Source organism: Emydura macquarii, unplaced genomic scaffold, assembly GCF_026122565.2.
Source record: "Emydura macquarii macquarii isolate MOO-44397 ecotype Brisbane River unplaced genomic scaffold, CSIRO-AGI_Emac_v2 contig_1253, whole genome shotgun sequence".
Lineage (NCBI taxonomy): Eukaryota > Metazoa > Chordata > Testudines > Chelidae > Emydura > Emydura macquarii.
Window position 1 is genome coordinate 46373269 of NW_027131390.1, and position 13420 is coordinate 46386688.

The window sequence follows — 13420 nt, forward strand, 5'->3', positions numbered from 1 at the left end:
GAGATGGGTTGATAATCTTTTTGTTTCCTCATGAACAGTATAGGAGGAGAAATGCAATAGAAATACAGTAGCTGGATAAATGATAGCCAAATTATTGATGGTGATACCGTACTTCATAAAATTCCAAGATAGAATATATATGTAGAGCCCTGCAAATCTGTGGATATCTGCTTTACATCCACGGATGAGGGTGTACTGTTTATCATCTTTGTGGATCACAGATTGAATGCGGATCCAAATGTTTGTATCCGCGCAGGGCTCAAATGGTGAGATAGGATGCAAGTGTGACTACATATGAAAGGTGGAGTGTGGATTGCAGGTTGGACACAAGTTAATTATCGTGGATGCAGATCCAAATTTTTGTATCCATGCAGGGCTCTACATATATGCAGACCTTCTTTAAAAGCTGATTTGTTTTTTGATAGATGGTAAATTCTTTGGCAGCATAAAGATTCCTATCAGTTATTCTCTTGAGACCTTTGGGATTATGATTATCGTTCATATGCAGTAACTCATTGTAAAACATCTGACTTTTTAAAAATTAATTTGCATGCAGAGTATAAACTGCATTACCAATAACTCTGTCCCCTCAATGTCATTTACTAGTTCTACTCTAGAATCTACACCCTGTTTCCCAAACAGCTTCCCAGGTTAAACAGTGCTGCAAAGGAACATTCAGGAGACTATTTTATGACAGCAGATATTGTGGGACAGATGATTTAAGTCTGAACATTCTTTCTGGCCAACAGAACTTTCCTGGGGCAGTCTGTAGGGGGATTTGGATCACTGTCTGTCAAGACACTGAAATTAATTATTTTGGGACTTTCAGATTAAAACACTAAAAGGACAACTGGAAGAAAAGCAAAAGAATGGCAAGATGGAGAATATGCAGTCTGAAGATGAAATCTTTGAGAATGGGACAGATATGCACATGATTGATCACCAAAGTAAACTTAATTTCCATTTTAAAAGTAAACTGCTATTTACTGTATATGGATAAAACCGTGCAAGTGTTGGTTTAAACTTGGCTATTGAATTCTGAGAGCCTGCAAGTGAGAGACTACCAAATCTGCTCTTACAATGGTTAAGTGATGTGATGTGAATCACTCCCTGCTCACAGGGACTGGAGTGCGCATGCCTCCCAGCTTGGATGTATAGGGGAACTTTACAGAGTATTTCATGCTAAAGCACAGAGCATGAACCACTTGCCCACTAGTCGGCCCCACATAGTAACAATGCAACAGTTTAAAGCGTCAGCATTTTATGCACTAGACCCTGCCTAGATTGTTCCTACATTTCTGATAACAGATTTGTAATTTTTTTAGGAGATGCCAACAGACAGATCAGTGACCTCAAATTTAAACTTGCAAAGTCTGAACAAGAGATAACAGCTTTGGAGCAGAATGTAAGTTTTCACTTGGAGAGAGAGAGAAGAAATACAGTTACATGATAAACTAAAGCTGTGTCTACGCTGCCTGACAGTTCAGACTATGTGGCATTTGAGTAGCAATGCATACCAAAGTGCAGTGCTGTAATTCCTCCATGTGGACACTGCAGATGTGAACTAAAAGGTTCCTAGTTTGTGTTAAGGTATACTCCTGGAGGAATTTAGTGCCAAGAAAGTTAGTAATTCTGCACACAACATTAAAGTTCTGCTTATTTTATTTGTCAGAATAACACAATATAATCTACCAGTTTCAATTATTTTGGTAATTTATTTCAAAATACCTGTCGGCAAGTATGTCTGTAACAATAAAGACAACAAAAAAGATTGCCCCAGGAGTAGAGAATTAAAAAAACTCCTATGACAGCCCAGTTCCTGTTTCTCTGTTATGCTTTTGTTGGGTGCCTTGGTCTGGGTGTGTCACACGTGCCAGCTGGGCCCATCTTGGGGGGGGGGGAATTCTGCCCCTCTGGTATTGTAGTCGATTCTAGTTTTTTCACCCTGCCCCTGTAGGGTTATATCTCTATAGATAGAAGATACTGCTGGAGGGAGTGGGAGCTAGAGTGGGGGGGGGAGAGGGGGATGTACACTTGTGGGAGGTGAAGGGGTGTGTTTATGGGAGGAAGTATTGGGGGGTGCTCAAAGGGGCTGTATGGGGCCCCCCAGCATGGACAGCCATGCCACCTCCCCCAGAGTCCAACCGCGGGGTGCTTCCTGGCCCAGACACCTACAGCCTTCCCCCCTCTTCCCTCCCCCCCCCCAAGCCCAAGTGCAGGGCCAGACACCCATATACCCCCTCTGCCCAGGGATCCTGAGGGAGAAACAGCTTGATGCTGGATACAGGGCTTGTATGGAGTTTCTTGCATGCTGCCGCCGCCTTTCAGGGCATGCTGGGAACTGCAGCAACCGGGAACCCTTCAGCTCTCCCGCCCCCTGACATTGTCCTCTATTTGCAAGCTGGGGAGCCAAGCTCTGAGGTGCCCAGCAGCCCCAACTGGTAGCAAGGAGCTCTGCAGTGCCAGTTCTGTGCAGAACATTAATTCTGCAAAAATTCTGCATGGCTCAGTGGCACAGAATCCCCCCCGGAGTAAAATTAGTCATTTGAAGAGGACTACGTTAATGCAAACGAGGAACCTTTTAGCTAGCACCCTCAGTGTCTACATTGGGGGGGGGGGGGAGTTACAGTGCAACACTTTGTGCACTGCTATTCACACCCTGTAGTCTAAACTCTGAGGCAGTGTAGACAAGCCTTTGTCTTGTCTGCTGTAACTAGCTTTGAAGAAAGGATTGCTAGGGATTCAAAGCTCTCTCATTGTGTTCACACAGACTGGAAATATTTTCATTTACCTGTAGGAAATATTATTCTATAAATGTAGAGTTAAAAAAAAAATCAACTTCAAGGATGTGTATTAACACCATTTTGAAAAAGCAAGAACACACTTTAGAATGTGTTTATGTCCAGATACCTGCAGTTCTTCACTGGCTGGAGGCAAATGGTGGGGAGTACATGAGTCATGCATAACACAGTTGGGTGTCGCTACTCATTATGCCTACTGTCCTGCATGAGTCAGCAACACTGACTTATTCTTCAGAGATGAAAGAATGGCCCTACTTAGTCACTGGTTGTAGAGAAGTTTGCCCTGTTTAACTTTCAGTGTAGGTAAGTTACTGTTTAATACACTGACACATTTCCCCATACCATTGATAGACTATTAGAAAAGAACATGGACAAGCAACCTGGAGTTACCAGTAACTGACATTTCTGTGGCATGGTTTATTTCTCAGAACATGCCCTTCATTTTAGTAAGAACACAGGGGAGACTCCCAACTTCTGACTGGGTTGCCAAAGGAAAGACAGAATTAGAAGTTTTTACCTATATACAGTTCTTAAACTTTGCTTTTTAACCTTAGGTAATACGGTTGGAGGGTCAAGTAGCTCGATACAAATCTGCTGCTGAAAATGCTGAAAAAATAGAAGATGAACTGAAAGCTGAGAAACGCAAACTCCAAAGAGAGGTAATTTACTGTTACAACATTTATAGACAAGCAAATTCAGTTTCTACAGAAGAAGCAGACAGATCTCTGAAAAGTTTTTTTTACAATAGTTGTCACTGTTCTTGGGTTACTGCAAGGAAAATGGCTATTTTTGCATTGTTCCTATTAATTGTGCTGAAAAATCTGGCCACAATCTTAGCACTCTCAGATTTGGTTAATGCAAACACAGCTGTGACAACTCACAATAGCATACTTCCCCTGAAGTTGTCATTGTAATTGACTCTCTTAGGAAACGTCCTCCTCAATGCCTCCCACTTCTCTCTGACTTGTATCAGACTTGGGTGCTACTGACCACAGACTAGCTCTCTTGTCCCATTGGGTCATATCCTTCAGTACAGTTCCAGTCTTTAGTACAATTCTACTTCACTGACAAAGTGTATAAATGTTAAATTTTGCATGCTATTTGTATGTGTCAAATCTGAATGTTCATTTGAGTCAGCATACATAAGACTTGAATAATGTGTTTGTACTATAAAGACAGTTACAAGTGTTGCCATACATGTCCTTCATCAAACTTCATTAAGAATGAGTTCTCAGTTACAGCTTCTGGTTTTGTACTTACAAATCTTTGATCCTATCTGGGATGTGTAAATGAGAAATTAGTAGGAAGCTGGGAATATTGGCATTGGGGTATCGGAGATAGTTTTTAATTGTTTAACCACAATGACACACTCAACAGTAAAGGACACGGAAGGCAGGCCATACAAGCGACTTTACATGTTTGGCAGAAGTCTAAATTTTATATCAACATTTTCAAACTTGGGTGCTTAAAGTCAAGTACTTAAATGGCTTGAAATTGCAGCTACTGAACTAATCTTCCTTGCTTGTTGATACGATCATGTCCCTCCACTGACTCCCCATACATGTTCACCTCAAATTTGAGCATATTGTCATCACCTTCAAAGCTCTGTATAACTCCGCCCCTTCCTATTTATCTTTTGGCTAGCTTCATATTTTCAGCCCCTCCCCTCCAGTACTCTGGCCCTCGTCTGCTCATTTGTTAGCTTCTCACACAATAACCTCTGTGTTGCCTTCATTGTGGCCCTTTCTGCATGATGCAACCTCATGGATCTCATCCACAGTGCCTACTCGATCAACATAAGGCCTTCTTAAAAGACCCAATTCCTCCATGCTGCCTATAATGAATCAACGACTTTATTACTTGCTTGTTGATGTTCTGAATTTCAGATGGCCTGAATTTCTGAGGTGCTGAACACATACTGTTCCTCTTGGAGTTTGTATTGACTTGAGTGAGAATGGGGTTTGCTCAGCACCTCTGAAATTCAAGCTGTTTGTTTGGTGTGACATTCCCCAGGGTACAATCTGGATTGTTGAACAGCTGTAACCCCTTAACTCTCTAGCCTGGGATGCCTTTTACACTGATGTGCTGTCAGAACATCCACTCTTGGTCTGCTCAGACAGCCTTCAGCATGCAGCTCACTTCCAGCTAAATACATGAGCACTGTGACCAGTCACTCAAGAATTATATACAGGATGACACCTGCAAATTCTTAGTCCCAGACTTTCTCCCAGAAATGTGCATCCGGTACTGTCCAGCACACTACTGAACAATTCAAGCTCATAGAAAGTCCATCATTTCATCAAAGGAAAGTGTATGCACCAGCCTTACTTATCTCAAGTGTGAACTTCCCACATGCTTTAATTCAAACACACTGGTTAAGATGAAAAAAAAGTAAGTTTATTAATTACAGACAGATAAATTTTAAGTGATTACTAATAATAATGCTGTGTGTCAGGATTGGTTACACATGAAAATATAAAGATATTAGCTTGCATATTATTCTACAAGCTAAGTGAACTTAAAAGCAAAGGTTTTGTCTCACCATACACTGTTGTAAATTTCACAGGCTGGGTCTCCTTCCAGCTTGTGACCACACTCCCCCACTTAGTTCAGTGCTCTGACATTCCTTGATGTGATGAGCAGAGAGATGGGAGGATGAGAGGTGAAGTCAAGTATTTTCCTCCCACTTTATAACTCAATTTCTTGTGCTAGAAACATCCTTGCTGAGTCATGGTGAGACACAGTCTGTTATGGAGGTGAGGTTTGAAATGTTCCTGTGATGCAGTGTAAATGTCTTATTCATACCTCCCGCCAGTGGGAGAATGGCCACTTAAGTATCTGATAGTTTTTTAACACCTGTCTGGGGCCAGTGTCTCTGAAAAACTGGTTTGTGGGTGTTACCCAGAATTACAACATATTTCAGTAACAATCACAGTAGAATCTCATAACATCACACAGTGTTGCTACACATATTTCCATGGGATAATAATGTTCAGCAGATTATGACTTTTCAAATACCTCACAAGGTATATTTTGTTCAAAATTTATCAGTCTTGTAAAAATGGTGACCATAATAGTATAGATCGTTACACTTGGATTCCTAATTTGAGGTGTGCTAGTTTGGAAAAATGTCTTATGAATAAAATATTTTGTGGCTTTCAAAGCAATGGTGCAGGCAGATACTTAATTATTGAGAACGTGATGGATTTTCAACAAGACTTGATCTTGCAATGAGATTGCAGCAATATGGAAGTCAGAATGGAATTAGTATTGGTAAAACACCAAAGCCACATTTTTTTGGGAAAGGAAAAAGCATTTCAAAAGCTAGTGATAGTTTTTCTTTCTTTCAGCTTCGCTCAGCACTGGATAAAACTGAAGAGCTTGAAGTTAGCAATGGGCATCTAGTGAAACGGCTGGAGAAGATGAAGGCCAATCGAAGTGCTTTACTGTCTCAGCAATAATAGCTTTCACTGAAAACTACTACTTGATGGAATGAGAACAACATTGGAGATGCTTATGTCTTTTGCTGTTTGGGATGCTTAATCATCATGCCTTCTGAGAACAAAAAAAACCCCAAACACATGCACTCATTTGCTATGTGTCACCAAATTGTGGTTCTCTCTACGCAGATTCAACCTGCTGCACTATAAACATAGGAGTAGCTGATCCATATGGCTGTGCCTGTAGATGCCCTTCTATGCTGTACTTTTTGGTACATTTGCAGTACAGTATCTGTATACCGTTTAACAAGCACACAGAGCATCATGTTAGTTCGTCATCCCAAAAGGCACAGCAGCCATTTTTGCCATTTAAAATGGTGTTCAAAATAAAGATTAAACTGGGATTTCAATTTTGTCTTGGTGAAAATTGGGGGGAGGGGGAGCTGTAATTTTTGGATTTCTCATGATGGTATCTGCAATTTAGTGACTGCAGTAGTATATTCATAGTAGGCTGTTCATTAACAAAACACTGTGGAACCACAAGCCATTACAAAACAAAACTCCTTCAGTGGAAACCATAGAAGATGATGGTCTTGGAAGCAAAAGTGACCTTAAATGACTTTATCAATAAAACGAAGGTGTTTGGAGGGATTTTTGCACCAGTTCAATCATAAGACTATTTTATTTCAGGGTAAATAGGCAATAGCTTCACTGAATTACAGCTTTTTATGTGTTTTATTTAATCCCTATATTTGGAACTGAAGTAAACTACTTCTTTTAAAGGATGTAATGTTGCATAAATAAACCAGAATAAGACCATGTTTTAAAAAAAGGTGGATTGCACTTACGTCACTTCACTACCGTTGTCAAAGCAAACATCATTGGTTTAAACAAAATGTGTGAAGGGTTCTTCTACATCAGAAATCACCTACTAGTACTTGAACTGTAAGGAATCTGTGCTTCTGCAAAACATGTACAAGTCTAATATTCAATAAGTAGCTGAGAACTAAAGAAGCACTTTAGAATATGTTGCTGCATACAAGTTCAATAATTGCAAAACTGTTCCGTGCATCTTTATATAAAAAAAAAAAAAAATTCCACTTTCTCTTGAAAAAAAAACATAGCCAAATAAAATATCCTAGGCAGTTTTTAAAATCTATTGACTCACAGCTAGTATTACAGCTCTGCTTCATTAGAAAAGATTTATAATTTTGAATTCAAAGGAGAACAGCAGTTACTTGAGAAATAAAGCCCAGCAATTTGTCCCCCATCCACAGAGAAATTTTGTAGTACATAAGGAATGCAGATGATTGTACAAAGCCCCCAAATATTTTGTTCCGGATATAAAATTAGAGATCACCTCACCTGAAATAATTTTCTATGAATGCTGACTGTCCTAGACTCCCTTCATGTCTGTTGCTTGCCACCCACTGAGCCAAATTCAGGGCCAAGAGGCCAAATTTCACCTTAACCTCATCTTTGGGTTCTGGTCCACACACTGTTCTTGCTTCTCCCTCCACATTTAGAAATTAGAATATAGAACATTGCTGTTGTCCAGTAAATGAAGTATTATTGATTGCTTTGCTTAGATTACCTTCACAGATGAGAGAAAAATATTAATTGTGTTTCCCTGGCTAGAGAAGGAACACTCCTCATCCCATCTGAATGAATACAGCATCTGGCTTACTATCAGTAGGGAAGGAGTAGACCAGTGTTTTGGGAGAAGGAGTTAGGATGAGGAGGCTTCTGGGGTCCTAGCAAAATCATAGAAATGTAGGGCTGGAAGGGCCCTCAAAAGGCCATCCCCAGTGCATTGAGGCAGGATACCTAAACCATAATTTCTTGCCCTTTGTCAATCAGTATAGAGCTGTATAGTGGATAAAAGGACTCCTTTAAATGTAATTTCCAACTCCAACTGACCTTTTATAGCAAGAATCTCTGGATGCAGAACCAGGTTTCTTGCTGAATATCTCAAATTAGATGTGAAAACCAGATTTGCAACTTTGTGACTTTTATAATTTCTAGTGTACAGAGCCTCTAGCATCCAAAAAATACAATGAAGTTTTTTATTAAAATACATATACCATAGTAGCTAATTAAAGGATTAGGTTGTGTGAGTGCCACTTGGCATCTCTTCTTGGGGTAGTAGTGAAAATACTGTCTTGTGGCAAAAATCAAGAGAAACAAATTGGCAACAATAAGTGTTGGTCCAAAAAAATTAAAATTAATACTTTGTTCATCAGGAAATGCTGTGATTATTTTTAAGGCATTTTCATTTTGCTTCCATATGCAATAATCTCTTACCACAGACAAAAATCAAATCCAAATTTCATAACCCTCTTATCCCTCTAAGAAATCTTTCAGTGTGAGCTAAACTAGCTGAATATCCAAACCATAATTTGTTTCCTCTGAATCTCAGTATGATCTAGCTTTACTTGTAAGGGAAAAAATAACAATTGGTTGTAGCACATTAATGTTGTTTTCCTGTGAAGAATACACACTAAGAGGGCTTTAAATGATAACTGGCTCTACAGGGGGGAAGCCAAAGCATGTGCTTGGAGTCCAAGAGTATGTCTGCACTGCAGCTGGAAGTGAGCCTCCTAACCCAGATAGACACTTGCAGTAGCTTGGCTGAAGCTAGTGTGCTAAAAATAGCTGTGTGGACGTGCGGCTTCGGCAGTACCTCAGGCTCTTCAGCCCACCCGACCCCCTGTCTGAGTTTGGGTGGCTAGCCTGAGTCTCTACCAGCACTTCAACATCCACACTTTTAGCATGCTAGCTCCAGCTGAACTAGTGAGAGTCTACCCGGACTGGCAGGTGTGCTCCTAGATGCAGTGTAGACCATGTGGCACAACTCATTACAGAATCAGAATCTATGTTCCAATAATTGTATTTAAATTTTTTGTCCTTTGATTTGTTTTGAAATGTTTAATTTTATTGTATTAAAAAAACAATGGTGTGTATTAATCTAAATGATTTTTAAAATCAATTCTTCTATTAGGAAAAACAAGCAAATACATATCTGAACTAATATGGAAATCCATAAGCAGAAATAAATATTATTTGGGCATTTTTAGGAGTGGGGCCTAGCATGACAATTATCTGTAATAGAAAATGTAGGGTTTTTAAATGAGACCCTTGGTAAAAGGTCTGTTTTCTTCTTTAACCAGACACACAAATTACAGTAACATAAAAGTTTATTCTAATTTAAATTAAAATGTACAATTATAAGGGTTTGTTTCTTGGAATGTAAATATAAAATATAAAACTAGCTTTCCTACAGACTGTTGCAAAGAGAACTGTGGTTTTTATTTTAAACCAATTGAACCCAGGTTATCACCATATTTCAGACTTGCCATAAATAGGTTTAAAGATCAGTCCACTCCTTTACAGATGCTTGTTCACTACTGTACAATGAGGCACAGTTGGCAGTCTTGAGCTTGGGAAATACCCAGAACTAGAACAGCATTCATGCTGCTGCTTAAATTGCACTGGTACTGGGGTGCAGTGTCTCCAGCATGTTCACTTGTTTATCACTAGGGCCCCTACTAAATTCATGGTCCATTTTGGTCAATTTCACAGCCAGAGGGTTTTAAAATTAGTCATTTTCAGATGTTTACATCTGAAATTTCAAGTGGTGTAACAGTAGGGGTCCTGACCCAACAGAGGGCTGTGCGGGGGTTGTAGGATTGCCATCCTCACAGCCGCAGAGCTTCCTGCAGCTGGAAGGAGGTTCCCGGAGGTGGGTCTGAATTCCCCTGTGCTGCTGGGAGTCCCCAAATAAATTTGGCTTAAAAAAGAGAAGGTTATGAGTAAGGCCCTACCAAATTCACAGCCATGAAAAATGTCATGGACCATGAAATTACACCTCCCCCGTGAAGTCTAGCTATGATGGGGGAGAGCTGTGGGTGCCCCAGCTGGGAGCTTCTACCATTCACTGCTCCAGCTGATAGTCCCACCCAGGCTGAGGAGGGGCAGGACTTCCTCTTTCCTTGCAGAGCTGCTCTCTGGGGGAGATAAGACCCACCTCCAGGTACATCCTCTAGCTGTAGGAAGCTCCATGGCTGTGCAGAAGTGAGGGTGGCCTCCTTCATCTTACAATAATTCTCAACTGGTATTTTTTTCTCCATTATAAGCAACTAATAGCATTAAACCAGCATGAGTTCCTAAGGCCAGTAAATGTCTTCCTATTTTAGATGGATGTTGTTCATATTAGATTAGGAATGTGTGTGTAAAGCACAATTTTATTAGACACACACTTGCTTCAAGAGTAACATAAAGGGCAGGACCAAAAGTAGAGCGGCTTTAAATTTAGTGTAATTTGTAGTATAAGAATGTATATGAATTACTATCATACCAGCTTGTTTCAATGGTCATTGCTTGTATAAAATGCATGTTATATTTTTAGTGTTTAGCTCCCCAGATGTGACTGTAACAGCTTATGAACTCAGTCATGTCAGCTGACTGAAATCCTCCTTTCCTACTCTACTTTTCTTATTATTTTGACCTCTTAAGTCAGTATCTTGCTTTGACAAGTCACTGATTCTTTGTTCTTCCTACTAAACAGTGGAAACAATTCTTGATGTTGTCACAGCAATGTAGGGTTTTACCCCTTCATCTTATATAATTGAGGAAAGATATATTTTGTAATTCATACCCACATTGTTGCTGTATATAGTGTACAGTAATGTAATTCAGGTCATACTTCCCATTACCTCAATTTTAGTAGCCTTACATGCAGTGCAAAATATATAGTCCCTGAGGACCTATAGTATTGATTCCAGTTGCTGTGTATACCTGGCTTTCTGTATTGCATACAGTGAGAAGCAAACATTCTGTAGGCACTATCACCACATAGATAAGAAAAATGTTAATAGTAATGGCTAATGTTCTGATCCTGAAGATGTTATTCAGGAAAAACTCCCCTTCAGATAAAATTATTATTGAAGACTGCAGAACTGAGCCCTATAGTCTCAATGTTTATTTGACAAACACCTTGGGGTCTCCAAACAAGCAATGCCCTACTTCTAAATGAATTGGGCCATAAGAAAAGTAACACCCCAAAATAAAGCAATACTTTCTATTTACTGGTAAGCAAACAGTCTAATAGCCAAGAACCAAGATAGTGATTAAGGTGCAAATACAAACTTGTCTTTGAGTTTGTCCCAATGTATTGCATTCATAGTTAGCAAACGCTTCTCTAAATTGTGCCTTTAGACACTAGTTAGCATTAACTTTAATAATCATTTAAAAATGAGAGTCCTGTAGCACTTTAAAGACTAACAGATTTAATTTCTGCAGGCATAAGCTTTCATGGGCTGCAACCCACTTCAGCATCTGACCCAGGCATCTGAGGAAGTGGGTTGCAGCCCATGAAAGCTTATGCCTGCAGAAATTAAATTTGTTAGTCTTTAAAGTGCTACAGAACTCTTGTTTTTGCTGTATACAAACTAACCTCGCTATCCCTCTGGAACTTAATAATCATATATTTAAATATATGTTCATAAACATTTGCAGGTGGTAGGAAACGCACAGTGCCAGCATCCCAGCCGATCCTCATACATGTTTTATTTCTGCTAGCTTGAGCAAGCTTTCAAATTCCTCTGACAGGTGTGAGCATGAACAATTAAAGATGCACGTCACCCCTTTGCTCCTAGGACAAGGCCTGTGTTCAGGATTCCATCTACCACAAGGTCTCACTTCCCTTCAGGGCAAGCCTAATTTTATGCATGTGAACGGTGCTCTTAGCAAGGGAGACTCAAGCATGGGTTGAAGTATCTGGCTGGACTGCGGCCTCTAACAGCTGAAGTACAAGCTCCCCAGGCACCAGCCCTCCATGGCGTTGTTAGATGGCGGCAACGTCAACACCGAAGCCTGCACTAGAGACCGGCCAGATCAGTGACAATGGCACAGGGCGGGTACCAGGCCCGGACGCCTCATCCGCGCGGGCCTCCCCGCCGCCACGCAGGCGGCGCGCGCAAAGCTAATTAACGGTGCCGCCGGGCGCTGCGGAGGCGCTAACCGCGGCCCAGGTGATCACCATGACTGGCGCGTGCCGGGCTCCCTAGCGGAAACTGGCCAGCCTCCACCCGCCGCCAATGGAGGGCAACAGAACCCTTCCACTGCCAGCCAATGGGAACGCGCTGTGCTCCGCCGGGCCGAGGCCATAAAGAGCGGGCGAGCCCGGCGGCGACGGCGAATTCAAGCGGCGAGGCGGCAGCGGATGACGCACGCACGCACGCACGCCGGCGGGTTCCCGCCATTAAGTGTCCGTTTGAGGTGCGAGCTTGCTCGTGCGACGTGGGTCAGCGTATTGCCCATCCCCCAGGTCTGTGTAAGCCCCGGAGCGCCCCTGGACGCCTGCTGCCCCCCTCCCGCGTGTCTTTCCTCAGGTGTGTGTCTCCCCCCCCCCCACCCCCTTCCCGCCTTCAGAGCTCCTGTCCTGGGGCTTGTACTCCTCGGGGCCCGCCTCCCCCTCTCGAGCACCATCCTACAACATGCATCCTCCCTGCATGCTGGCTTTCTCCCTATCTCCCCCCCCCCCCATATGCCCGGTGCCTGGGGGCCTCCCCCAGCACTTGTTCCTGTGGCCTGTTGTTCCAGGAGTAGGCTGCACAGCTGTGACTCAGGAGGCTGGTGTTCAGTTCCCAGATCCGCCAGAGGCTTCCTGTGTGACCTTGGCAATTCACCCAATCCCTGGCCTGGTCTATGCTACGGAGTTTGCGGCCCTGGATGGCAGCGTGCCTCGATCTAACTCTGGAAGCGTCTACACTGAAATGTCACTTTTTGCCCACTCCCCTGATTTAACGCCACCCCACGAGACGTGACGTAGTTTGCTTGAAGCAGTATCTGTGTAGACGCGTCACATCAACTGGTGTGCTGCCCTCCACATGCATTCCCCAAGGCCCCGTGCAGATCGTTAAAGCAGTGCAAGTGCTCCTAGTCAGGATGGATTGAATTACTGCGGAGGTTGTAGGTCGACTTAATTTTGTAGGATAAACTGTGTGCATCCGTTCCCTGTCTTTCTAGTGGGGTAACACATTGCCCTACCTTGGAGATAAATACATTAAAGCTGGTGAGATGCTCTGGTACTCCAAAAATGGGCTGTGTAAGAACTTAAACTAGATAAATATGCAACAATGGCATTTTGGCCTTCTATATCAGTCATCATGAATGTCC

The 13420-nt window shown here is 42.0% G+C and overlaps 2 protein-coding genes across 7 annotated transcripts in view; both read left to right on the top strand.

Moving 5' to 3' along the window:
- The window catches only part of LRRFIP1 (LRR binding FLII interacting protein 1), a 167377-nt gene extending 160303 nt beyond the window's left edge, over positions 1 to 7074 (top strand). For all 6 annotated transcript variants that reach the window (XM_067548686.1, XM_067548688.1, XM_067548691.1 and 3 more), the window contains 4 exons: positions 830 to 947; positions 1326 to 1405; positions 3356 to 3460; positions 6152 to 7074. In XM_067548686.1, coding sequence (XP_067404787.1) covers positions 830 to 947; positions 1326 to 1405; positions 3356 to 3460; positions 6152 to 6262 — 414 coding nt within the window. In that variant the 3' untranslated portion in view covers positions 6263 to 7074. The remainder of the gene's footprint in view (positions 1 to 829; positions 948 to 1325; positions 1406 to 3355; positions 3461 to 6151) is intronic.
- A 5370-nt stretch (positions 7075 to 12444) lies between these two features.
- Positions 12445 to 13420, top strand: part of RBM44 (RNA binding motif protein 44) — a 35210-nt gene continuing 34234 nt past the window's right edge. Inside the window, exon 1 of the mRNA XM_067548692.1 lies at positions 12445 to 12633. Within this exon, the coding sequence (XP_067404793.1) occupies positions 12465 to 12633 (169 nt within the window). The 5' untranslated portion in view covers positions 12445 to 12464. The remainder of the gene's footprint in view (positions 12634 to 13420) is intronic.